The 20,746-nt window shown below is 43.2% G+C and overlaps 1 protein-coding gene across 2 annotated transcripts in view; it reads right to left on the bottom strand.

Moving 5' to 3' along the window:
• Window positions 1–466: 466 nt before the first annotated feature.
• Window positions 467–20,746, bottom strand: part of PURG (purine rich element binding protein G) — a 33,942-nt gene continuing 13,662 nt past the window's right edge. The window contains exons 2-3 of one of the 2 annotated variants that reach the window (XM_044279729.1): window positions 16,437–16,506; window positions 467–1,713 (exon numbers count right to left, since the gene is read on the bottom strand). In XM_044279729.1, coding sequence (XP_044135664.1) covers window positions 721–1,695 — 975 coding nt within the window. In that variant the 5' untranslated portion in view covers window positions 1,696–1,713; window positions 16,437–16,506 and the 3' untranslated portion in view covers window positions 467–720. The remainder of the gene's footprint in view (window positions 1,714–16,436; window positions 16,507–20,746) is intronic. The other variant, XM_044279739.1, reaches the window with a different exon arrangement.

The following is a 20,746-nucleotide window of genomic DNA, read 5'->3' as shown; positions in this document are numbered from 1 at the left end:
TCACATATTCAAACTGCTACTGTCGGGACGCGTTTTCTATCCCGGTGACAGTGCAGTGGTTTCGTCTACACGTGAACATTTTTTTTTGGGAGATGTAGAAATTCCTTGGCTGTAAACAGTGTAAACAGTTAACACACACTGTCAGCTACCATTCGTCACTTTGTTGCTGATGGATTCTGCATCCAAAAGACATTCTGAACTCTCAACAGAGTTTTACAAATGTGTAAATGCATTTCATATACATTCACAGTAATAAATGCCCTGTATATAAGCTTGGCAGAGCTGAAAAAGCAATCTGGAAATCAAACAAATAAAATAAAAATTAGGCTATATATTTTATATGTGTACTATATCTATATATCTATGAAGTAGAAATATAGATATAAGGTAATTTGCTTTGATAGTGCAATTCAAGCCTTACCTAATGTATTTTAAAAGGTAGAACTTTGTGCTGATCAAAAGAAAACAAAAAAACACTTGTACAGTCTTGAAATTATTGAAGCAGCTCTATCAGAGGCTGGTAAGCTCATAAGAGTGTCTGTGTTGTAGACTAAAATGTGGACACCAGACTCTCAAAAGGATTTTTCTGTCCGTTGATACTCTGCTAAAAAATAAAAAGGAATGAACAAAAATGAATAATAGAGAAATCTTCTAAAAGACTACAGAATTTGTCTCCAATAAAAAGACTTCAATTTTGTATCATGTTCACTGGCAATTGCTCTACTCAGGACACTCTTGTTCTTCACTACTGTCCACTCGTACATCCATTCTCTTTTCTTTATGGCTATTATAAATTTTTCTCATCTCCTCTTCATATTTGATAAAATTGTCTCCAAACCTTGTCCATACTTTGTAAGGGACTGTGATAGTGTTGCGATAGGGTGGTCTTACCTCGCTTACCCTTAAGAATATGCCATAACGGTTAGAGCCCACATCAAAATAGAACCTCTTATTGTCCACACGGAAAGAAGTTCCTTCTGGAAGCTCAGGGGGTTCATCCCCACCACCTCGACGTTCTTCTATATCTCCTTCTCCATAATCTTCAATAAGCTGAACCAATGCATCTCTAAATTCAATCATACCTTGAGCTGGCAGAACTATGGTCTGCTCTTGACCCAAACTTTGACCAAAATAACCAATCATTCCAGGTCCTCTGGTCATTGTTTGTCTAATTCTTAAAAACCGTCCCCGTTGGTTCTCCTTAAGGTCTAAATAATATTTTCTATTGTCTCGTTCAATATATTCGGTTTTAAGAACACTGTGTGTTGCTGGTTCTTCTGATCCAACAGAACCTGAAGGTGAGGCTGGATGAGGCCTCCTTCTAGAATCATGTTCTTTTTCACTTCCATGTTCACCTCTTTGAGAATGACTGCTTCTAAGACCTAGATGAGCATAGTGCTCAATAAAATCTCCTAAACAGTCTTTTAGTTCAGCAGCCACAGATAAGGATAACGTCAACTTGCTTTTTCTAATGTTATCCTGTCGCCCTCTACCAATCCAAACTTCTGCAATCTTTAAAAAACGACCACGAGCACTCTGCTTGACATCCAAGTAAAACCTTTTTTTCTGAATGTCAACTCGTTTGGATGCTAGCTCTTGTATCTCTAAATTTTGTGTTGAGGGGTAGCTGTACTGTTGTGGGTAGACGTTCCTGCTTATTCCTGCACTTTCCCTCTGGCCTCTTCCTCGATCCATATTTAATGTTTCAGTCAACTAGAAAAATAAATATTAAGTAATACAAATCAGAACTGCACATAAAAATATTAGAAACATTTGAAAAGTACACACCACATTTAAATGGGAGTTGAACTGCAGTAGCCCGGAACTACACTTTCAACACAGCTATACTTCTAGCACAGGCATGTCCAAACTGCGGCCCTCCAGCTGTTGCAAAACTACAACTCCCAGCATGCCTGGATAGCTTACAGCTATTAGGGCATGCTGGGAGTTGTAGTTTTGCAACAGCTGGAGGGCTGCAGTTTGTACATGCCTGATCTAGCACCATCCAAAGTGCTAGTTTCCCCACTGATTAGATATTGATGGCCTATCCTAAGGATAACCATCAATATTATGTGACTGGAAAACACTTACGCTGGTGTGTAATATTTGGTGCTTTGTACTGTATCTACACTAATGCAGTCATGCTGGTGAGGTTACAGAATATAACTCACAACCCACTAGCATTTATTGCGGCTATTCAGTATAAACAATGGCTTGCAAATATAAGTAATCGGAAACACATACCAAATAAATCCTTTTTCAGATTTTAAGCTACTATGGCCACAGCCTCTTGCAACCATTACAGTCAGGTCCATAAATATTGGGACATCGACACAATTCTAACATTTTTGGCTCTATACACCACCACAATGGATTTGAAATTAAACAAACAAGATGTGCTTTAACTGCAGACTGTCAGCTTTAATTTGAGGGTATTTACATCCAAATCAGGTGACCGGTGTAGGAATTACAACAGTCTGCATATGTGCCACCCACTTGTTAAGGGGCCACAAGTAATGGGACAATTGGCTTCTCAGCTGTTCCATGGCAAGGTGTGTATTATTCCCTCATTATCTCAATTACAATGAGCAGATAAAAGGTCCAGAGTTCATTTCAAGTGTGCCATTTGCATTTGGAATCTGTTGCTGTCAACTCTCAAGATGAGATCCAAAGAGCTGTCACCATCAGTGAAGAAAGCCATCATTAGGCTGAAAAAACACAACAAACCCATCAGAGAGATAGCAAAAACATTAGGCATGGCCAAAACAACTGTTTGGAACACACCGGTGAGCTCAGCAACACCAAAGGACTCGGAAGACCACGGAAAACAGCTGTGGTGGATGACCGAAGAATTCCATCCCTGGTGAAGAAAACACCCTTTACAACAGTTGGCCAGATCAAGATCACTCTCCAGGAGGTAGGTTTAAGTGAGTCAAAGTCAACAATCAATTTCTGGAAGAGTAAAAATACTCCTCTTACCATTTTTGAGGCGTATTTTCAGCCGATGAGGAGTACGAAAGTTACAGTAATTCAAATAGTTAATACGAAGGCCTACCTAAAATTAAGGGGTTGCTATTTATGCAGGTAAACCATTACTAGTACTCTAGAACTGTCTTCCATTCATAAATAGCAAATTTAGACAATGTTTTATTTAGCTGAGGTCACTGTTGCTCTGAGGGGGTCGGCACCACTGAGGTCGCTGTTGCAGTGATTTTATGAGGTTTAAAGGGTTTGTCCCAAGATTGATATTTATCACCTGTCGTTAACCACTTAAGGACCACAGGTTTATACCCCCCTAGCGACCTGGCCCTTTTTTACAAATCGGCACTCCACAACTTTAGCGGTTTATTGCTCGGTCATGCAACTTGCCACCCAAATTAATTTTACCTCCTTTTCTTCTCACTAATAGAGCTTTCATTTGGTGGTATTTCATTGCTGCTGACATTTTTACTTTTTTTTTGTTATTAATCGAAATTTTTGCAAATTTTTATTTTTTTTAAAAAAACATCCATATATAAATTTTTCTCTGAGGTTCTACAATGCCCAGACAGTAGGAAAAACCCCACAAATGACCCCATTTCGGAAAGTAGACACCCTAAGGCAGGCATGTCCAAAGTCCGGCCCGCGGGCCAATTGCGGCCCGCGGCCAGGAGTAAAACGGCCCCCCAGAGGTTTGATGTGAATCGTTGGTATTCCGGCCCCCGGCCCCTCTCACCAGTCACCGCCAGCTCACCGGGAGCCCACAGCTTACAGGAGGAGGCTGCATCAGCAAAGTCCAAATCTCGCGGCGACGTCCGAGATCACGCGAGATTTGGTCTTTGCCTTCACAGAGAAGGAAAGCCGAGATCTCACAACGTCCGAGATCTCGCGGGATTTGGGCTCAGGGAGAAGGAAAGCCCAAATCTCAGATGTCACGAGATCTCAGACATCGCGAGATCTCGGCTTTTGTTCTCTGTAGTGTAGTAAGGCCAGAATATATATGTCTTACAGAATAGGTAGGATTATCTTTGTTTTACTTTGTAAATTATGGGAACAATCTTATAAATGTGTACACACTATGAGGCCCATATCCAAAGAGTTCTCCTCACAGTCTATAGATTGCACCCTTCTCAGGTTGGCCTCTCTGATTAGGTCAGTTACATAAATGGCTAGGCCAGGCCAGAAACCTAATTCCTCTGTCTTCTTACAGATTAATTTTCCTAACTGCACATACACTATCTCACTCTGACTGAATGGCCAGGAGGATGGCAGCAAATCCCCAATACAGTTCAACCTCAACCTTGTTGCATAGTTTTCTACACAGAACCTATAAGAGAGAAAAGGAAACATGTCTAAGGGCCCTTTCACACCTGCGTTCTTTTCTTCCGGCATAGAGTTCCGTCGTCGGGGCTCTATGCCGGAAGAATCCTGATCAGTTTTATCCTAATGCATTCTGAATGGAGTGAAATCCGTTCAGGATGCATCAGGATGTCTTCAGTTCCGGACCGGAACGTTTTTTGGCCGGAGAAAATACCGCAGCATGCTGCGCTTTTTGCTCCGGACAAAAATCCTGAACACTTGCCGCAAGGCCGGATCCGGAATTAATGCCCATTGAAAGGCATTGATCCGGATCCGGCCTTAAGCTAAACGTCGTTTCGGCGCATTGCCGGATCTGACGTTTGGCTTTTTCTGAATGGTTACCATGGCTGCCGGGACGCTAAAGTCCTGGCAGCCATGGTAAAGTGTAGTGGGGAGCGGGGGAGCAGTATACTTACCATCCGTGCGGCTCCCGGGGCGCTTCAGAGTGACGTCAGGACGCCCCACGCGCATGGATGACGTGATCGCATGGCACGTCATCCATGCGCATGGGGCGCTCTGACGTCATTCTGGAGCGCCCCGGGAGCCGCACGGACTGTAAGTATACTGCTCCCCCGCTCCTACTATGGAAACCAGGACTATAATAGCATCCTGGGTGCCATAGTAACACTGAACGCATTTTGAAGACGGATCCGTCTTCAAATGCTTTCAGTTCACTGGAGTACACGCCGGATCCGGACAACGCAAGTGTGAAAGAGGCCTTATCTCTAGCAGCACACACAGCACAAGACATGTATGTTACATTGCAGCTTTTCTCTGCAAGTACATGCAAACAGTACAAAAAACTGTATAAAAACAGAATATATTAAGCAGGTTGTGCAGGCAGTATATGGTATATTGATGACTTATCCTCAGGATAGGTTATTAATATCTGATTGGTGGGGTCCCACACCTGGAACCCCGCTGTTCAGCAGTTTGAAGAGGAGGCAACGCTCCATGCCAGCTCTGCTTCCTCTTCATTATACTGCATGTTGTCTCCATTGCAGCGGTGAAGGAAAGAGTACTTGTAATTACACTGGGCCTCCAAAACTTTCAAGACGGTGGGCAGTGTAATGAAGGGGCTGACTCCTTGGAATCCCACTGATCAGATATTGATGACCTATCCTGACAATAGGTCATCAATATATACTGCCTGGACAACCCCTTTTAAGATTTGTTTTACATCACACATTTTAAACTCTTTGTTCTCTAGAAGTATCCTAGTGGGACACTACAAGACACCACAGCTTACAGGAAGAGGCTGCATCAGCAAAGGCCAAATCTCGCGGCGACGTCTGAGATCACGCAAGATTTGGTCTTTGCCTTCACAGAGAAGGAAAGCCGAGATCTCACAACGTCCGAGATCTCATGTGATTTGGGCTCAGGGAGAAGGAAAGCCCAAATCTCTGACGTCACGAGATCTCAGCTTTTCTTCTCTGTAGTAAGGCCAGAATATCGGTCTTTAAGTTCATCCCCTGTATCTCAGCTCTGATTTTTTTGGGAAGCCAGGGTCACAGATTTGTTGGTGGCTGATTCATTTACCCACCGTTTTAGTCACACTTTTCATACATCAGGTGTCCTTCTCTTTGTTTATAGGAGTTTTCCTGTACTTTTATATTGGTGGCCTATCCTTGTACCTCCAATGTTGGAAGCAAATGGCAGCAGTGCTACAGCAACTTTACTAGTTCCAACCACTACACAGGAGAAAGAGCTCTGAATTTCCAGCACCATCTGCAGCTATAAAAAGTACTGGAAAACCCTTTTAAAGTGTTGCTGGATTTTTTTAAATATTTTTATATGTCCCAGCGACTTGCAGGCTGGGCTGTGAACTAAAGCAGAAAAGGGGGCATAATCCGAATCAGTGGTAGCAAGCTGTCATACCCTTCATTAACCCCTCACTGTACGTCACTGGGCTAGAATCTGATTGTGCTCCTAGTACTCTCTACAAATAACTTCTCCTTATCTGGCCAATTTTTATAATGGCAACTACAAATAAGAAACGAAAAGTTGACAGTGAGGGACGCCGCTTCCAGGACAGGTGGAAAGTGGAATATTTTTTCACTGAAATACGGAATCACTGTGTTTGTCTAATATGCCAAGAGACTGTGGCTGTTAATAAGAAATTTAATGTCAAGAGACACTACCAGTCGAGACACAGCACATACGACAAGCTAACAGGGCGCGACCGCAGTGACAAGGTGAAGCAACTTGAAGCTGTTTTAATGTCACAACAGCGATTTTTTACAAGAGCCCGTGAGTCAAATGAAAATGCCACAAGGGCTAGCTATGAGGTAGCAACGTTAATTGCTAAAAATTGCAAATCTTTTGCTGAGGGTGACTTTATTAAAGAATGCGTTATGAAAATGGTGCAGAATATCTGTCCCGAGAAGAAGTCAGAGTTTTCCAATATTTGCCTGGCTCGTAACACTGTAGCACGGAGAGTAGAAGAAATTTCATCAGATATTAAGAGACAGTTAAAGTCAAAAGGAGTTGATTTTGACTTCTTTTCAATAGCCTGTGATGAAAGCACGGACCTCTCCGACACAGCTCAGTTGCTGATTTTTCTGAGAGGGGTGGACGATGAAATGAATGTGACTGAAGAGCTACTTGACCTCCAGAGCCTTAAGGACCAAACAAGAGGAACAGATTTATTTGTTTCTGTTAGTTCTGCCATAGATGACATGAAACTGCCTTGGAACAAAGTTACTGGGATAATTACTGATGGGGCACCTGCCATGGCTGGTGAACGGAGTGGATTATCAACCCTAATCTGTAACAAGGTGATCGAAGAAGGAGGCAAAGCTATTAAACTGCATTGTATTATTCATCAACAAGTTCTCTGTGCTAAACATCTCAAATATGACCATGTTATGAAACCGGTGCTAAAGAGCATTAATTTTATTCGCTCTAGAGCCCTGTGCCACCGCCAGTTTAAACAGTTTCTACTGGATATCCAGGCTGAATACGAAGATGTTTTATATCATAACGATGTAAGATGGCTCAGTCGAGGGTCTGCACTGCAGCGTTTCTACTCTCTCAGAAAAGAAATTGGAGAATTCTTGGAAACAAAGGGACAACCGATGCGAGAACTATCTGATCCTATTTGGCTGGCTGATTTAGGGTTTCTAGTCGACATAACAAAGCATCTGAATGTACTGAACACGAGTCTTCAGGGCAAAGATGCAGCGGTGAACCAGCTTTATTCACACCTCAAAGCCTTTGGAACAAAGCTGCAACTTTTCCAAAGGCATCTGTCACAAACACCGCCCAATACCATTCATTTTTCAGCGTTGCAGGAAATAATGAACAGTTTTCCACAGGATGATATCAGTGTGCAAACTAGCAGGTATGCAGCAGACATCGTATCTCTTGCTGGGGAGTTTAGACGGCGCTTTCAAGATTTTGCAGCTATTGAAAAGGAGATCACCCTTTTCTCCTCTCCATTCTCTGTTGACCCCGACAATGCTCCAGATCAGCTGCAGCTCGAGCTCATTGACCTGCATTGTGACAGTGAGTTACGCAGTCGGCACCAACAGCTCTCTCTTGTGAAATTTTACAGCCAACTGGATAAGAGCCGTTTTAAAGAGATTCGAACATTGGCAAAGAAAATGCTGAGCTTGTTTGGCTCAACATATTTGTGTGAGAAGACATTCTCTGTTATGAACCTTAACAAGAATCGCATGCGGACAAGACTAAGTGACTCTCACTTGCGTGATATTTTGCGCATCAAAACCACAGCCTTTGAACCAGATCTAGCCTATCTGCTGCAGTCCAGATCTCAGTTTCACCCTTCACATTAGTGCAGCAAGATTTTTTTCAGTTGAAATGAATACATTGTAAAATCTCAGTTAAAGGGAACCTGTCATCAACTTTATGCTAATCTCACTGAGGGCAGCATAAATTAGGTGACAGAAATGCTGATGTCAGCGCTGTGTCACTCATGAGCGAAAAGTAAGTGGTTGCTGAGAACCAGCATCATAATCATTGCAGCTCAGGCCTGGAAAAGAGTCACGGCCACCTGAGAAGAGTCCTGGTTATTATAATCTCCTCTCTCTCGCCCATCTGCTGATGATTGGCAGTTCTCTCCTAGAGAGAAAGGGAACTAGGTAGAAGCCTGTCAGTCATCAGCAGGTGGGCAGGAATCTATGACTAACCAGGACTCTTCTCAGGAGGCCAGGACTTTTTTCCAGGCCCAGTCTGCAATGATTGTGATGTTGGTTCTCGGCAACCACTTACTTTTAACTTATAAATGACAGACCGCTGAAATCTACTCACCTGTCTCTACTTTATTCTGCCTTTAGTATAGTATGGGCGGCATAAAGTTGATAACAGGTTCCCTTCAATGTCAGTTGGTCAATCAGTTATAAATATATTTGAACTGTTATGTTCCAGTTCACATTTTTGGAATTTAAAAGTTAACAGACAACCTTGTAATGTATTGTTTCCGACATATTTCTGCCTACTGTTTTTTATATTGAAGGCAGAGCGATTTAACACCTGTTTAGATTTGTCATCCAAGTCACAAAATGAAAGGTATGCCGTTTACAATAAAATTTGCATAAAATAGTTAATTTGCATATAATTTTAATGGTTCAAAGAATGTTGGGCAAAATGGTCGGCCCTCGCACATGTTCACTTTATCAAATCTGGCCCTCCTCGAAAAAAGTTTGGACACCCCTGCCCTAAGGTATTCGCTGATGGGCATAGTGAGTTCATGGGCAAGTTGGGCAATGTGTTTTGGGGTGTCATTTTACATATACCCATGCTGGGTGAGATAAATCTCTCGGCAAAAGACAACTTTTCCCATTTTTTTTTATACAAAGTTGGCATTTGACCAAAATATTTATCTCACCCAGCATGGGTATACGTAAAATGACACCCCAAAACACATTGCCCAACTTCTCCTGAGTACGGCGATATCAGATGTGTAACTTTTTTGCAGCCTAGATGCGCAAAGGGGCCCAAATTCCTTTTAGGAGGGCATTTAGACATTTGGATCCCAGACTTCTTCTCACGCTTTAGGGCCCCTAAAATGCCAGGGCAGTATAAATACCCCACATGTGACCCCATTTTGGAAAGAAGACACCCCAAGATATTCAATGAGGGGCATGGCAAGTTCATAGAATTATTTTTTTTTTTTGCTACAAGTTAGCAGAAATTGTTTTTTTTTGTTTTTTCTCACAAAGTCTCCCCAAAATTTCAATCTTTCATGGACTCAATATGCCCCAATATGCCCCACCCCTTGGGGTGTCTTCTTTCCGAAATGGGGTCAAATGTGGGGTATTTATACTGCCCTGGCATTTCAGGTGGTCTAAAGAGTGAGAAGTCTGGAATATAAATGTCTAAAAATTTTTACGCATTTGGATTCCGTGAGGGGTATGGTGAGTTCATGCGACAGTGGAATATGAGACTTTGTAAGGAAAAAAAAAAAAAAAAAAAACAAATTTCCTGCTAACTTGGGCCCAAAAAAAAAAAAAAAATGTCTGAATGGAGCCTTACAGGGGGGTGATCAATGACAGGGGGGTGATCAGGGAGTGTATATGGGTGATCACCCCCCTGTCATTGATCACCCCCCTGTAAGGCTCCATTCAGACGGCCATATGTGTTTTGCAGATCCGATCCATGTATCCGTGAAAAACATATGGCCGTCTGAATGGAGCCTTACAGGGGGGGGGGGGGGGTGATCAATGACAGGGGGGGGGGTGATCAGGGAGTCTATATGGGGGGGATCAGGGGTTAATAAGTGACGGGGGGGGGGGGGGGGGGGGGGGTGTAGTGTAGTGGTGTTTGGTACTACTTATTACTGAGCTGCCTGAGTCCTCTGGTGTTCGATCCAAGAAAAAAGGGACCACCAGGGACCAGGTAGCGGTTATCAAAACAGCATCTAACATACCTGTTAGGGGTAAAAAAAAAAAAAAAAAATCGCATCTACAGCCTGCCAGCGAACGATCGCCGGCAGGCTGCATATCCACTCGCTTACCTTCCGATCCTGTGAACGCGCGCGCCTGTGTGCGCGCGTTCACAGGAAATCTCGGCTCACGCGAGATGACGCCAATCGGTGTTAGTGTAGCCCGAGAGCGCCGCAGCAATGACGCCTTTCGGGGTTAGATGTGCGGCAAGCGGTTAAAGAGGACCCCTCACCTCTCCTGATTGGTCTGTTTCGGTAACTACTTGCACCCCCCATGTAATAATCCTGGAGCATCTATTCTTATGACTTTATGTTGCAACATTTCCCTTATTTCTGCTATTACAGGGAGTGCAGAATTATTAGGCAAATGAGTATTTTGACCACATCATCCTCTTTATGCATGTTGTCTTACTCCAAGCTGTATAGGCTCGAAAGCCTACTACCAATTAAGCATATTAGGTGATGTGCATCTCTGTAATGAGAAGGGGTGTGGTCTAATGACAGCAACACCCTATATCAGGTGTGCATAATTATTTGGCAACTTCCTTTCCTTTGGCAAAATGGGTCAAAAGAAGGACTTGACAGGCTCAGAAAAGTCAAAAATAGTGAGATATCTTGCAGAGGGATGCAGCACTCTTAAAATTGCAAAGCTTCTGAAGCGTGATCATCGAACAATCAAGCGTTTCATTCAAAATAGTCAACAGGGTCGCAAGAAGCGTGTGGAAAAACCAAGGCGCAAAATAACTGCCCATGAACTGAGAAAAGTCAAGCGTGCAGCTGCCAAGATGCCACTTGCCACCAGTTTGGCCATATTTCAGAGCTGCAACATCACTGGAGTGACCAAAAGCACAAGGTGTGCAATACTCAGAGACATGGCCAAGGTAAGAAAGGCTGAAAGACGACCACCACTGAACAAGACAAACAAGCTGAAACGTCAAGACTGGGCCAAGAAATATCTCAAGACTGATTTTTCTAAGGTTTTATGGACTGATGAAATGAGAGTGAGTCTTGATGGGCCAGATGGATGGGCCCGTGGCTGGGTTGGTAAAGGGCAGAGAGCTCCAGTCCGACTCAGACGCCAGCAAGGTGGAGGTGGAGTTCTGGTTTGGGCTGGAATCATCAAAGATGAGCTTGTGGGGCCTTTTCGGGTTGAGGATGGAGTCAAGCTCAACTCCCAGTCCTACTGCCAGTTTCTGGAAGACACCTTCTTCAAGCAGTGGTACAGGAAGAAGTCTGCATCCTTCAAGAAAAACATGATTTTCATGCAGGACAATGCTCCATCACACGCGTCCAAGTACTCCACAGCGTGGCTGGCAAGAAAGGGTATAAAAGAAGAAAATCTAATGACATGGCCTCCTTGTTCACCTGATCTGAACCCCATTGAGAACCTGTGGTCCATCATCAAATGTGAGATTTACAAGGAGGGAAAACAGTACACCTCTCTGAACAGTGTCTGGGAGGCTGTGGTTGCAGCTGCACGCAATGTTGATGGTGAACAGATCAAAACACTGACAGAATCCATGGATGGCAGGCTTTTGAGTGTCCTTGCAAAGAAAGGTGGCTATATTGGTCACTGATTTGTTTTGTTTTTGAATGTCAGAAATGTATATTTGTGAATGTTGAGATGTTATATTGGTTTCACTGGTAAAAATAAATAATTGAAATGGGTATATATTTGTTTTTTGTTAAGTTGCCTAATAATTATGCACAGTAATAGTCACCTGCACACACAGATATCCCCCTAAAATAGCTAAAACTAAAAACAAACTAAAAACTACTTCCAAAAATATTCAGCTTTGATATTAATGAGTTTTTTGGGTTCATTGAGAACATGGTTGTTGTTCAATAATAAAATTAATCCTCAAAAATACAACTTGCCTAATAATTCTGCACTCCCTGTATATTCTGTGTTTTTCATCAACGCAGGCCCAATAGAAATGAATGGGGCTGCGTGAAAATCGCATAGAGAGATTATAGAGATTATGTTAGTATTAGTAGGGACCTCGCCATATGTTTAGGTTATAGGCCTAAATTGTGATGACAGAATCCCTTTAAAGTAGTTATCCAACTCTTTGAAACTAATGACCTATCCTCTGTTAGGTCATCAGCATCTCATTGATGGGGGTCATCAGTTACAAATCCTCAGAAAACCCCCTTTAATAAAAAAATCCTTAAAAAAAAAAATGAAAAAGTTGCATTCATTTTTTTTACCTTTTCAGATAAAATGTTTTATGCTCCATTCACACATCCTCAATTTCGTTCCGCAATTTGCGGAACGGAATTGCGGACCCATTCATTCCTATGGGGCAGCACGATGGGTCCGCAATGAGAAAAATAGAATTTCTATAGTGCGGAAAACACACATTGCCGCTGTCCGTGTTTTGCGGATCCGCAGCTCCGTGGATCCGCAAAACACGTTGCGGACGTGTGAATGGAGCCTTAATCCTGGATTGTGGCTGCTGTCCTGGGAAAGCTGTGGAAAGTCCAGATTTTAACAGTATCTGTGTCTTGATCCACCATTCCCTGGCAGGTGCTCTCCCCCAGAAGCAGGTGCGATACAATGACCTCATTGTGCCTGCTGAGCAGAAAAGCGCACAGGCTGAGCATCATCCCCCAGCCTGTGCACTTTCCTGCACAGCTAAGCAGGAGCAATGACAGCACTGCAGCACACCTACTGCCCGGGAGATCAGGATGTTCTTTATCGAATGAGCAGGGCTTGGTAAGTATTAAATTTTTTTAATTAACACTACAGGGGCTTCACTACTGCAAGGGAGTACTAAGGGGGAAATTCTACAGTATTGGGCCTTTAGGGTGTGCGAGCTGTGCGGCTGCACAGGGTGCCATGGCAACAGGGGCGCCCGGCGGCCGACACAGCTCGCAGTCTGTCTCTACCCGACCCGAGATTGTGTGACTGTGAGCGAGGCGAGTCGGCGACTAGGTGAGCCTGGCGACTGGCGAGCTCAGCTGAGCCGCTGTAGCTGCCAGTGGTCAGGTTCCGAAGCGGTGCGTGGAGGAGGAGGAGCTTAGGGGCGCAGGCGCAGCGTCCAAGTGCTGCGGCCTGCGCCTTCACAGAGTCTAGCCGCGGAAGGATCCGCATCATCTGCTCAATGTGTGAGGGCGGGCTGGGCGGCAGCCGGTGCTCTGCAGTCCCAGACAGGGAGGGAGCAGAACTAGACAGTGATTTGCACCAAATACCAAATATCTTTTTCATTAAATGGGGGCAGGGTCTAATTAAGGGGGGGCAGGACCAGGGGACTGGATAAGGTGGGTGACAGTGACACAGACACTGGGTATGATTAAGGGGGCAGGGGACTTGATTGATAAGGGTGAGTCACCCTTATCAATCCAATCCCCTGCCCCCTTAATCATACCCAGTGTCTGTGTCACTGTCACCCACCTTATCCAGTCCCCTGCCCCTTTAATCATACCCAGTGCATTAATGAGTTTTTCGGGTTCATTGAGAACATGGTTGTTCAATAATTAAATTAATCCTCAAAAATACAACTTGCCTAATAATTCTGCACTCCCTGTAGTTATGAATGACTTGCTAGCAGTTTGCAGTGAAGGTCCAGATGGGGGTGTCACTGCACAGCCTGATATTCAATCAGTGCTGTCAACTGGTAACCCCCACTGGACCTTTATTGCAGACTACTAGCAATTTGTTCATAAGTTCTAGTAGGAATAATAGAGGAATGGTACAATATAGAGTCACAAGAATGGATTCCCCAGAATTGTTATTGCATGGGAAATACAAGTCGTTTCTAAAACAGACATGTCCCCTTCAAGTACATGATCGCTGGGGGCCCCACCTTGGTTACCATGTTCTAGTGTTCTCTGGGTTAAGTATGAATAGGTAAATAGTGTTGATATTGGGACAACCCCTAAATTTTTGCTGCTATTTCTGTGCCGCTGGTCACTGGGGTTTGCCATCCATCACACGGGCCAGACATGTTACCCCCAGGCAAAACAGTACCAGCCATATTAGGCCCTGAAGGCCCATCAAGTAACCATGGAGCAGCAGCCTCCTAATGTGCAGGCAGCGTGCGTCATGAGGACGGGAGTACAGTACAGTGGTTACCCATAGCAACCGGAGACAGCCTGTTCTGTAATTAGAGGAAGCCACAGTCTGTTCATAAGTCATAACCCCACCAGACAGTCTGGCAGATTGGCACTGTTCTGGGGGTAATGGGGCTGATGGGGTTATGACTTATGAACAGACTGTGGCTGCTTCCTCTAAATTACTGAACAGGCTGTCTCTGGTTACTATGGGTAACCGCTGTACTGTACTCCCGTCCTCATGACGCACGCTGCCTGCACATTAGGAGCTGTACACTACAGATAAGTGCGGGAAACTGAAACGTTGTCGGTGACACAACACTCATCATGCTGCCGGTCGTCACTTATGGGTAACCTGTGCGAACAGTTACTACTAGCAGGGCTGGTCCCTGACAGGGCGCACACCGCGGACGAGCACCGCTATAGCTCACATATCCATATGTGTTCATAGCCGGATTAGCCTCATACAGCATGTGAGGCTGAACAAGTTAAAACAAGGCGCTGCAGCAAGGCCACTTACCCCGCCAGTGACGATCGAGTGTGCCTCCTTCCTTACTTCAGAGCGGTGTACATAAGCTCCAGCAGCCCGCTCAAACTGACCAATCACTAAGCTCCTTACTGTAAGGAGCTTTGTCACTGGTTGTTTCAGGCAGCACGATCGCTGCGCTGCCTGTGCCGTTCACAGCGCTGATGAATGGCAGGGAAAAAAGTCTTAAGACTTTTTCCAGGGAGTAAAATGGCCTGAACAGGCATCTATGTCGCTTGTACAGGCGTTATTGCAACCTCTGCTTCAGAGTGAATACAGATGGTTCACCACAAGATGTAAATCATTGGTGAGCCTCAAAAAACAGGAAGACCAGAGAAAACTTTGCCAAATGACATCTACAAAAGCCTTCACAATTCTGGAACAACATCCTATGGACAGATGAGACCAAGATCAACTTGTACCAGAGTGATGGGAAGAGAAGAGTATGGAGAAGGAAAGGAACTGCTCATGATCCTAAGCATACCGCCTCATCAGTGAAGCCTGGTGGTGGCAGTGTCATGGCGTGGGCATGTATGGCTGCCAATGGAACTGGTTCTCTTGTATTTATTATTGATGTGACTGCTGACAAAAGCAGCAGGATGAATTCTGAAGTGTTTCGGGCAATATTATCTGCTCATATTCAGCCAAATGCTTCAGAACTCATTGGACGGCTCTTCAGATGGACAATGACCCAAGGCATACTGCAAAAGCAACCAAAGAGTTTAAGGGAAAGAAGTGGAATGTTATGCAATGGCCAAGTCAATCACCTGAGCTGAACCCGATTGAGCATGCATTTCACTTGCTGAAGACAAAACTGAAGGGAAAATGCCCCAAGAACAAGCAGGAACTGAAGACAGCTGCAGTAGAGGCCTGGCAGAGCATCACCAGGGATGAAACCCACCGTCTGGTGATGGCTATGCGTTCCAGACTTCAGGCTGTAATTGACTGCAAAGGATTTGCAACCAAGTATTAAAAAGTGAAAGTTTGATTTAAGATTATTATTCTGTCCCATTACTTTTGGTCCCTTAACAAGTGGGAGGCACATATGCAAACTGTTGTAATTCCTACACCGTTCGCCTGATTTGGATGTAAATACCCTCATTAAAGCTGCCAGTCTGCAGTTAAAGCACATCTTATTCGTTTCATTTCAAATCCATTGTGGTGGTGTATAGAGGCAAAAATGTTAGAATTGTGTCGATGTCCCAATATTTATGGACCTGACTATGTATTACAAGGTATTGATTTGGTATTTCAGCACATTGTACAGTACAATAGTACAGATAACGTTTACTCAGAGATCATTTTACAATTACAAGAATGCATTTTTCTTTTGGTTTACAAAACTGCAGCTTATATACTAAAACAGGCATTTCTGAGTGTAAAGGATTAAACAGTGACAACACTATGGGAGAGATTTATCAAACTGCTGTAAAGTAGAACTGGCTTAGTTGCCCATAGCAACCTATCAGATTCCACCTGTCATTTTTCACAGCTCCTTTGGAAAATTAAAGGTGGAATCTAATAGGTTGCTATGGGCAACTAAGCCAGTTTTACTTTACAGCAGTTTGATTGTAAACAGGGCTAAATAATAGAAGTGGATCAGTGACCCACCTGTGCTCAAGCAAGGATATCATGAAGTACAGGGTTTGACAGCACCACTTCAGCAATGCAATATCTGCTCCTGTTGATAAAAATTAACAGTTAGCTAAAGATTTAATTCAATAGACAAGCAATTTTAAATTGAACTATTGCATAATGTTTATTAGTACTAAAATATGAATTATTCCTTAGTACAGAAATGAAGTGCAGCATCATAATTTCAATAAACTTTGCATAGTTTAATAGTACAAGTGAAAATAATAAATTTTGTAATGTATCTTATTAGTGAAAAATAGGTCTCATTCTTCAGCTACCTCTCGCCTTCCCTACCTGCTTCCTGTACGGATTGTTCACTCTCACTTCACGACTACAATCTGTATGGAGAAATTAGACACATTGGGGAACATTTTATTAATACCAGCATTTTAGACGCCGGTCTTAATAAAGGACTGCGCTGGTGGTGGATCCGCCAAAGTTATGAAAAGGCGCATAACTCTACATAACTTCGGGTGATCCACCGCCGCTTCTAAATGTAAGACAGCTTCCTAACTGTCTTACTCTTAAATGCCTAAAAGAGGCATAGAAAATGGACCTTTGCGGCCAATCTGCGCCAGAAATACACCCAATTTAGGACGTATTTCTGTTTAATAAATGACCCCCATTATTCGCTTACTGAAAAATGTGGGTACGTGCTTCTTATAGAGGTCTATGGAAAGTGGAGGAGGAGGTGTGAGCTGCTGGAGGGGGGACAGACGCTGCTGCTGGCTCTAGTAAGTTTTCTGCCTCGCCCCAGTTCTGGATTTACAGCTATAATGCTGAGCAATGCTGTATAATGCCCTACATGCTTCTTCTTTCAAGGGTGTGCTACAGAAAGATTGAGGCATAGGATCTCTTTTTCTATGTGTACTATGTATGAAAGACATCTTAACAGCTTGTCCCCACTAACCAACTCAGAGAAAACGATTCAGCTTGCAGAGTGGAAAATCGTATATCCAAATCATATAATGACCACATAGTGTTATTCTTTAGCTACACACAACAGCTTATTCTAAAAAGCCCCCTACAATAAGGGGTACCCCTTAAAAGTTTGCAAACTGTCCATTTACACGTCTGGGATTTTTCTTTCTTACTTTCTATGCCTTTCTGCTTTCCCGAGCAGTTCTGGATGGGGCATGTGAACACTACACTACTACTGCCTGCGTTACACTGCCCTGGCAGGTAATACTCGCAACATGCTGGTACACAGACTACAGTGGCATGAAAAAGTATTCATACCCCCTGAACATTTCAAAATTTTTTCTTCAAGTTACTCCCACAAACTTAAATGTATTTTATTGGGATTTTATGTGATAGACCAACACAAAAGTAGCAAGTATGTATGAAATGAAAAGAAAAATGATACATGGTCTTCAAAAATTTTTATAAACAAAAATCTGGAAAGTGTGGTGTGCATTCGTATTTAGCTCCTTGTACTCCGATAACCCTAAATGAAATTGTGTGACCAACTACCGTCAGAAGTCAACTAGTAAATAGCGTCCACCTGTGTGTAATTTATTCTCAGTATAACTACAGCTGTTCTGTGAAGGCCTCAGATTTGTTAGTGTTCGCATCATGACCAAGGAACACACCAAACGGGTCAGGGATAAAGTTGTGGAGAAGTGCAAAGAAGGTTAGATTATAAAAATATATCCCAAGCACTGAACATCTAACAGAACACTGTTCAATCCATCATCCAAAAATGGGAGTATGGCACAACAGCAAACCTACCAAGACATGGACGTCCACTTAAACTGAGAGCCCAGGCAAGAGGAGCACTTATTAGAAAAGCAGCCAAGAGGCCCCTGGTCACTCTGGAGGAGCTGAAGAGATCCACAGCTCAAATGGGAGAATCTGTCCACAGGACAAGTATTAGTCATGTACTCCACAAATATGGCCCTTTTGAAAGAGTAGCAAGGAGAAAGCCCGTTTTGAAAGTAAGCCATAAGTCGTCCCATTTGAAGTTTGTCACAAGCCATGTAGGGGACACATCAAATATGTGGAAGAAGGTGCTCTGGTCAGATGAGGCCAGTCAACTTTTTGGCTGAAAGGGGTATTTTCATCTCAGAAAATGGGGGCATATCACTCTAGTGATATGACCCCATTGTAAACTGAGCCGACAAAGTGAAGGCAGGCGCACCGCACTTGTGTGGCCGCACTCCATTAATTTCTAAGGGGCAGCCGGAAATAGCGCTGGTTTGGCCATTTCTGTTGGCCCTGAACACACCACGTCCACCGTGAAACACAATGGTGGCAGCATCATGCTATGGGAATGCTTTTCTTCAGCAGGGACAGGGAAACTGTTCATAGTCGATGGCAAGATGGATCGAGCTAAATACAGGGCAATCCTGAAGGAAAATCTGGTAGAAGTTGCAAAAGACTTGAGACTGGGGCAGAGGTTCACCTTCCAGTAGGACAACAACCCTAAGCATGCAGCCAGAGCTGTAATGGAATGGTTTAGATCAGGGATGTCAAACTCGTGGCCCTCCAGCTGTTGCAAAACTACAACTCCCATCATGCCTGGGCATACTACAGCTATCAGGGAATGATGGGAGTTGTAGTTTTGCAACATCTGGGAGGGCAATGAGTTTGACATCCATGGTTTAGATCAAAAGCATATTCATGTGTTCGAATGGGCCAGTCAAAGTCCAGACCTAAATCCCACTGTGGCAAGACTTGAAAATTGATGTTCACAAACGCTCTCCATTCAATCTGACTGAGCTTGAGCTATTTTGCAAAGAAGAATGGGCAAAAATTTCAGCCTCTAGATGTGCAAAGTTGGTAGAGACATACCCCAAAAGATCTGCAGCTATAATTTCAGCAAAAACTGGTCCTATACAAAGCACTGACTCGGGGGGAGGGCTGAATACAAATGCATGTCACACAGGTTTAGAAGTGGCAGTGGACCTGCCGAATTATGTAGAGGCCAGTGCCTCTCCATAATTTTGGTGGATCTACCGCCAGTGCAGGGCTTTATTAAGAACGGCACTAAATCGCCAGTCCTAATAAATGTTCCCCTGTATGTTTACAGATGCGGCCGCTTTCCAAGAGCCATAACACTTTTCTGCCGATCTGGCTTGAAGGTTTAATTTTTTTGGGACAAGTTTTAGTTTTAAAGACACTATTTTGGGGAACACTGAATAATAGTAATTTTTTCTGGGGGGGACTAGAAAAAAAAAAAGTGAGCTGCCTTTGTCTTTTTACATTTTAATTTTGTGGCATAAAAAAAACATTCTCTAGATCAGTACAAAAGCAATACCTAACATACATTTTAGGTTGTTATGGATGTGGCAAAAATGTGGATTTTTTTTTTATATTTTTCTTTAATAAAAAAAAAAATAATAATTAAGATAACACTTTCAGGAGAGAAAATGGATTTTCCAACTTTTTTTTATAAATTTCAAATAAAACTTTATTGGAGTCGTTTGTAGATTTGATTAGTCCCACATAGGTACTAGCGTTTGATTGCTTACATAATACAATGCACTACTTATGTTAGGACAATGTAATATCTTGTGGGTGGGAAACTGAAAAGCAATACATAGAAGGCAAACTTAAGGCCTTTATTATACCCCTGCCCTGGATGTCATTTAAACAAATTAGTTGACAGAGGGAGACCCTCCCTTTAAGACCGCATTCGCTCTTCCTGGCACAGGAGACCCGTCCAACACTAAAGCCATTGAAAAAAAATGTGAAGGCCTAGCTTAAAGTCCTTTGACTCATAAAAAGTAATATTGGTGGTAACTAAATCAGTAAAAACATAACTTTTCAGACTACCATTCCTAGAAATTGAGTGCCATTTCAAAGATGAAAGATAAAACACCATTAAAAAAAATATGAATACCATTGAAACAAGGACTCACTAGTCCATGAGACAACTCTTAATTGAGGAGATTTACAGGTAACCTAAAAAAAGCTGATGAATTTAGGGGTCTGCAAAAATTGCCCTACAGTTGTTGCCTAAATAAAAAAAAAAAAACTAAAATAAAAAAAACAATGAGTACTCACCTAACAGATCCTCTGCTGCTGCTCTAGTCCAGCTTCTTTCCACTTGCCTCAGGCTCAAAATTTAGGATACTGATTGGCCCACCTAAGTAGCCAATCACTAGCCAAAGAGGTGACCAGCCTCGGACAGTAATTGGCTGAGCGAACATGGAAAGCCATTTCTTGCATGTCAAGCCTGAGACTAGGAAGTGAAAAGCATGGCCCGAAGCAGCGGTGGCGGATTAGTAAAGCTAATACTGATAGCCTTTTTTATTTTTTATTTAAGTCATTTCGATCCAGTT

The sequence above is a fragment of the Bufo gargarizans genome, chromosome 1, assembly GCF_014858855.1.
Source record: "Bufo gargarizans isolate SCDJY-AF-19 chromosome 1, ASM1485885v1, whole genome shotgun sequence".
Classification (NCBI taxonomy): Eukaryota; Metazoa; Chordata; class Amphibia; order Anura; family Bufonidae; genus Bufo; species Bufo gargarizans.
The sequence above is the reverse complement of the archived record's forward strand: the minus strand, read 5'-3'. Positions and strand labels throughout refer to the sequence as shown.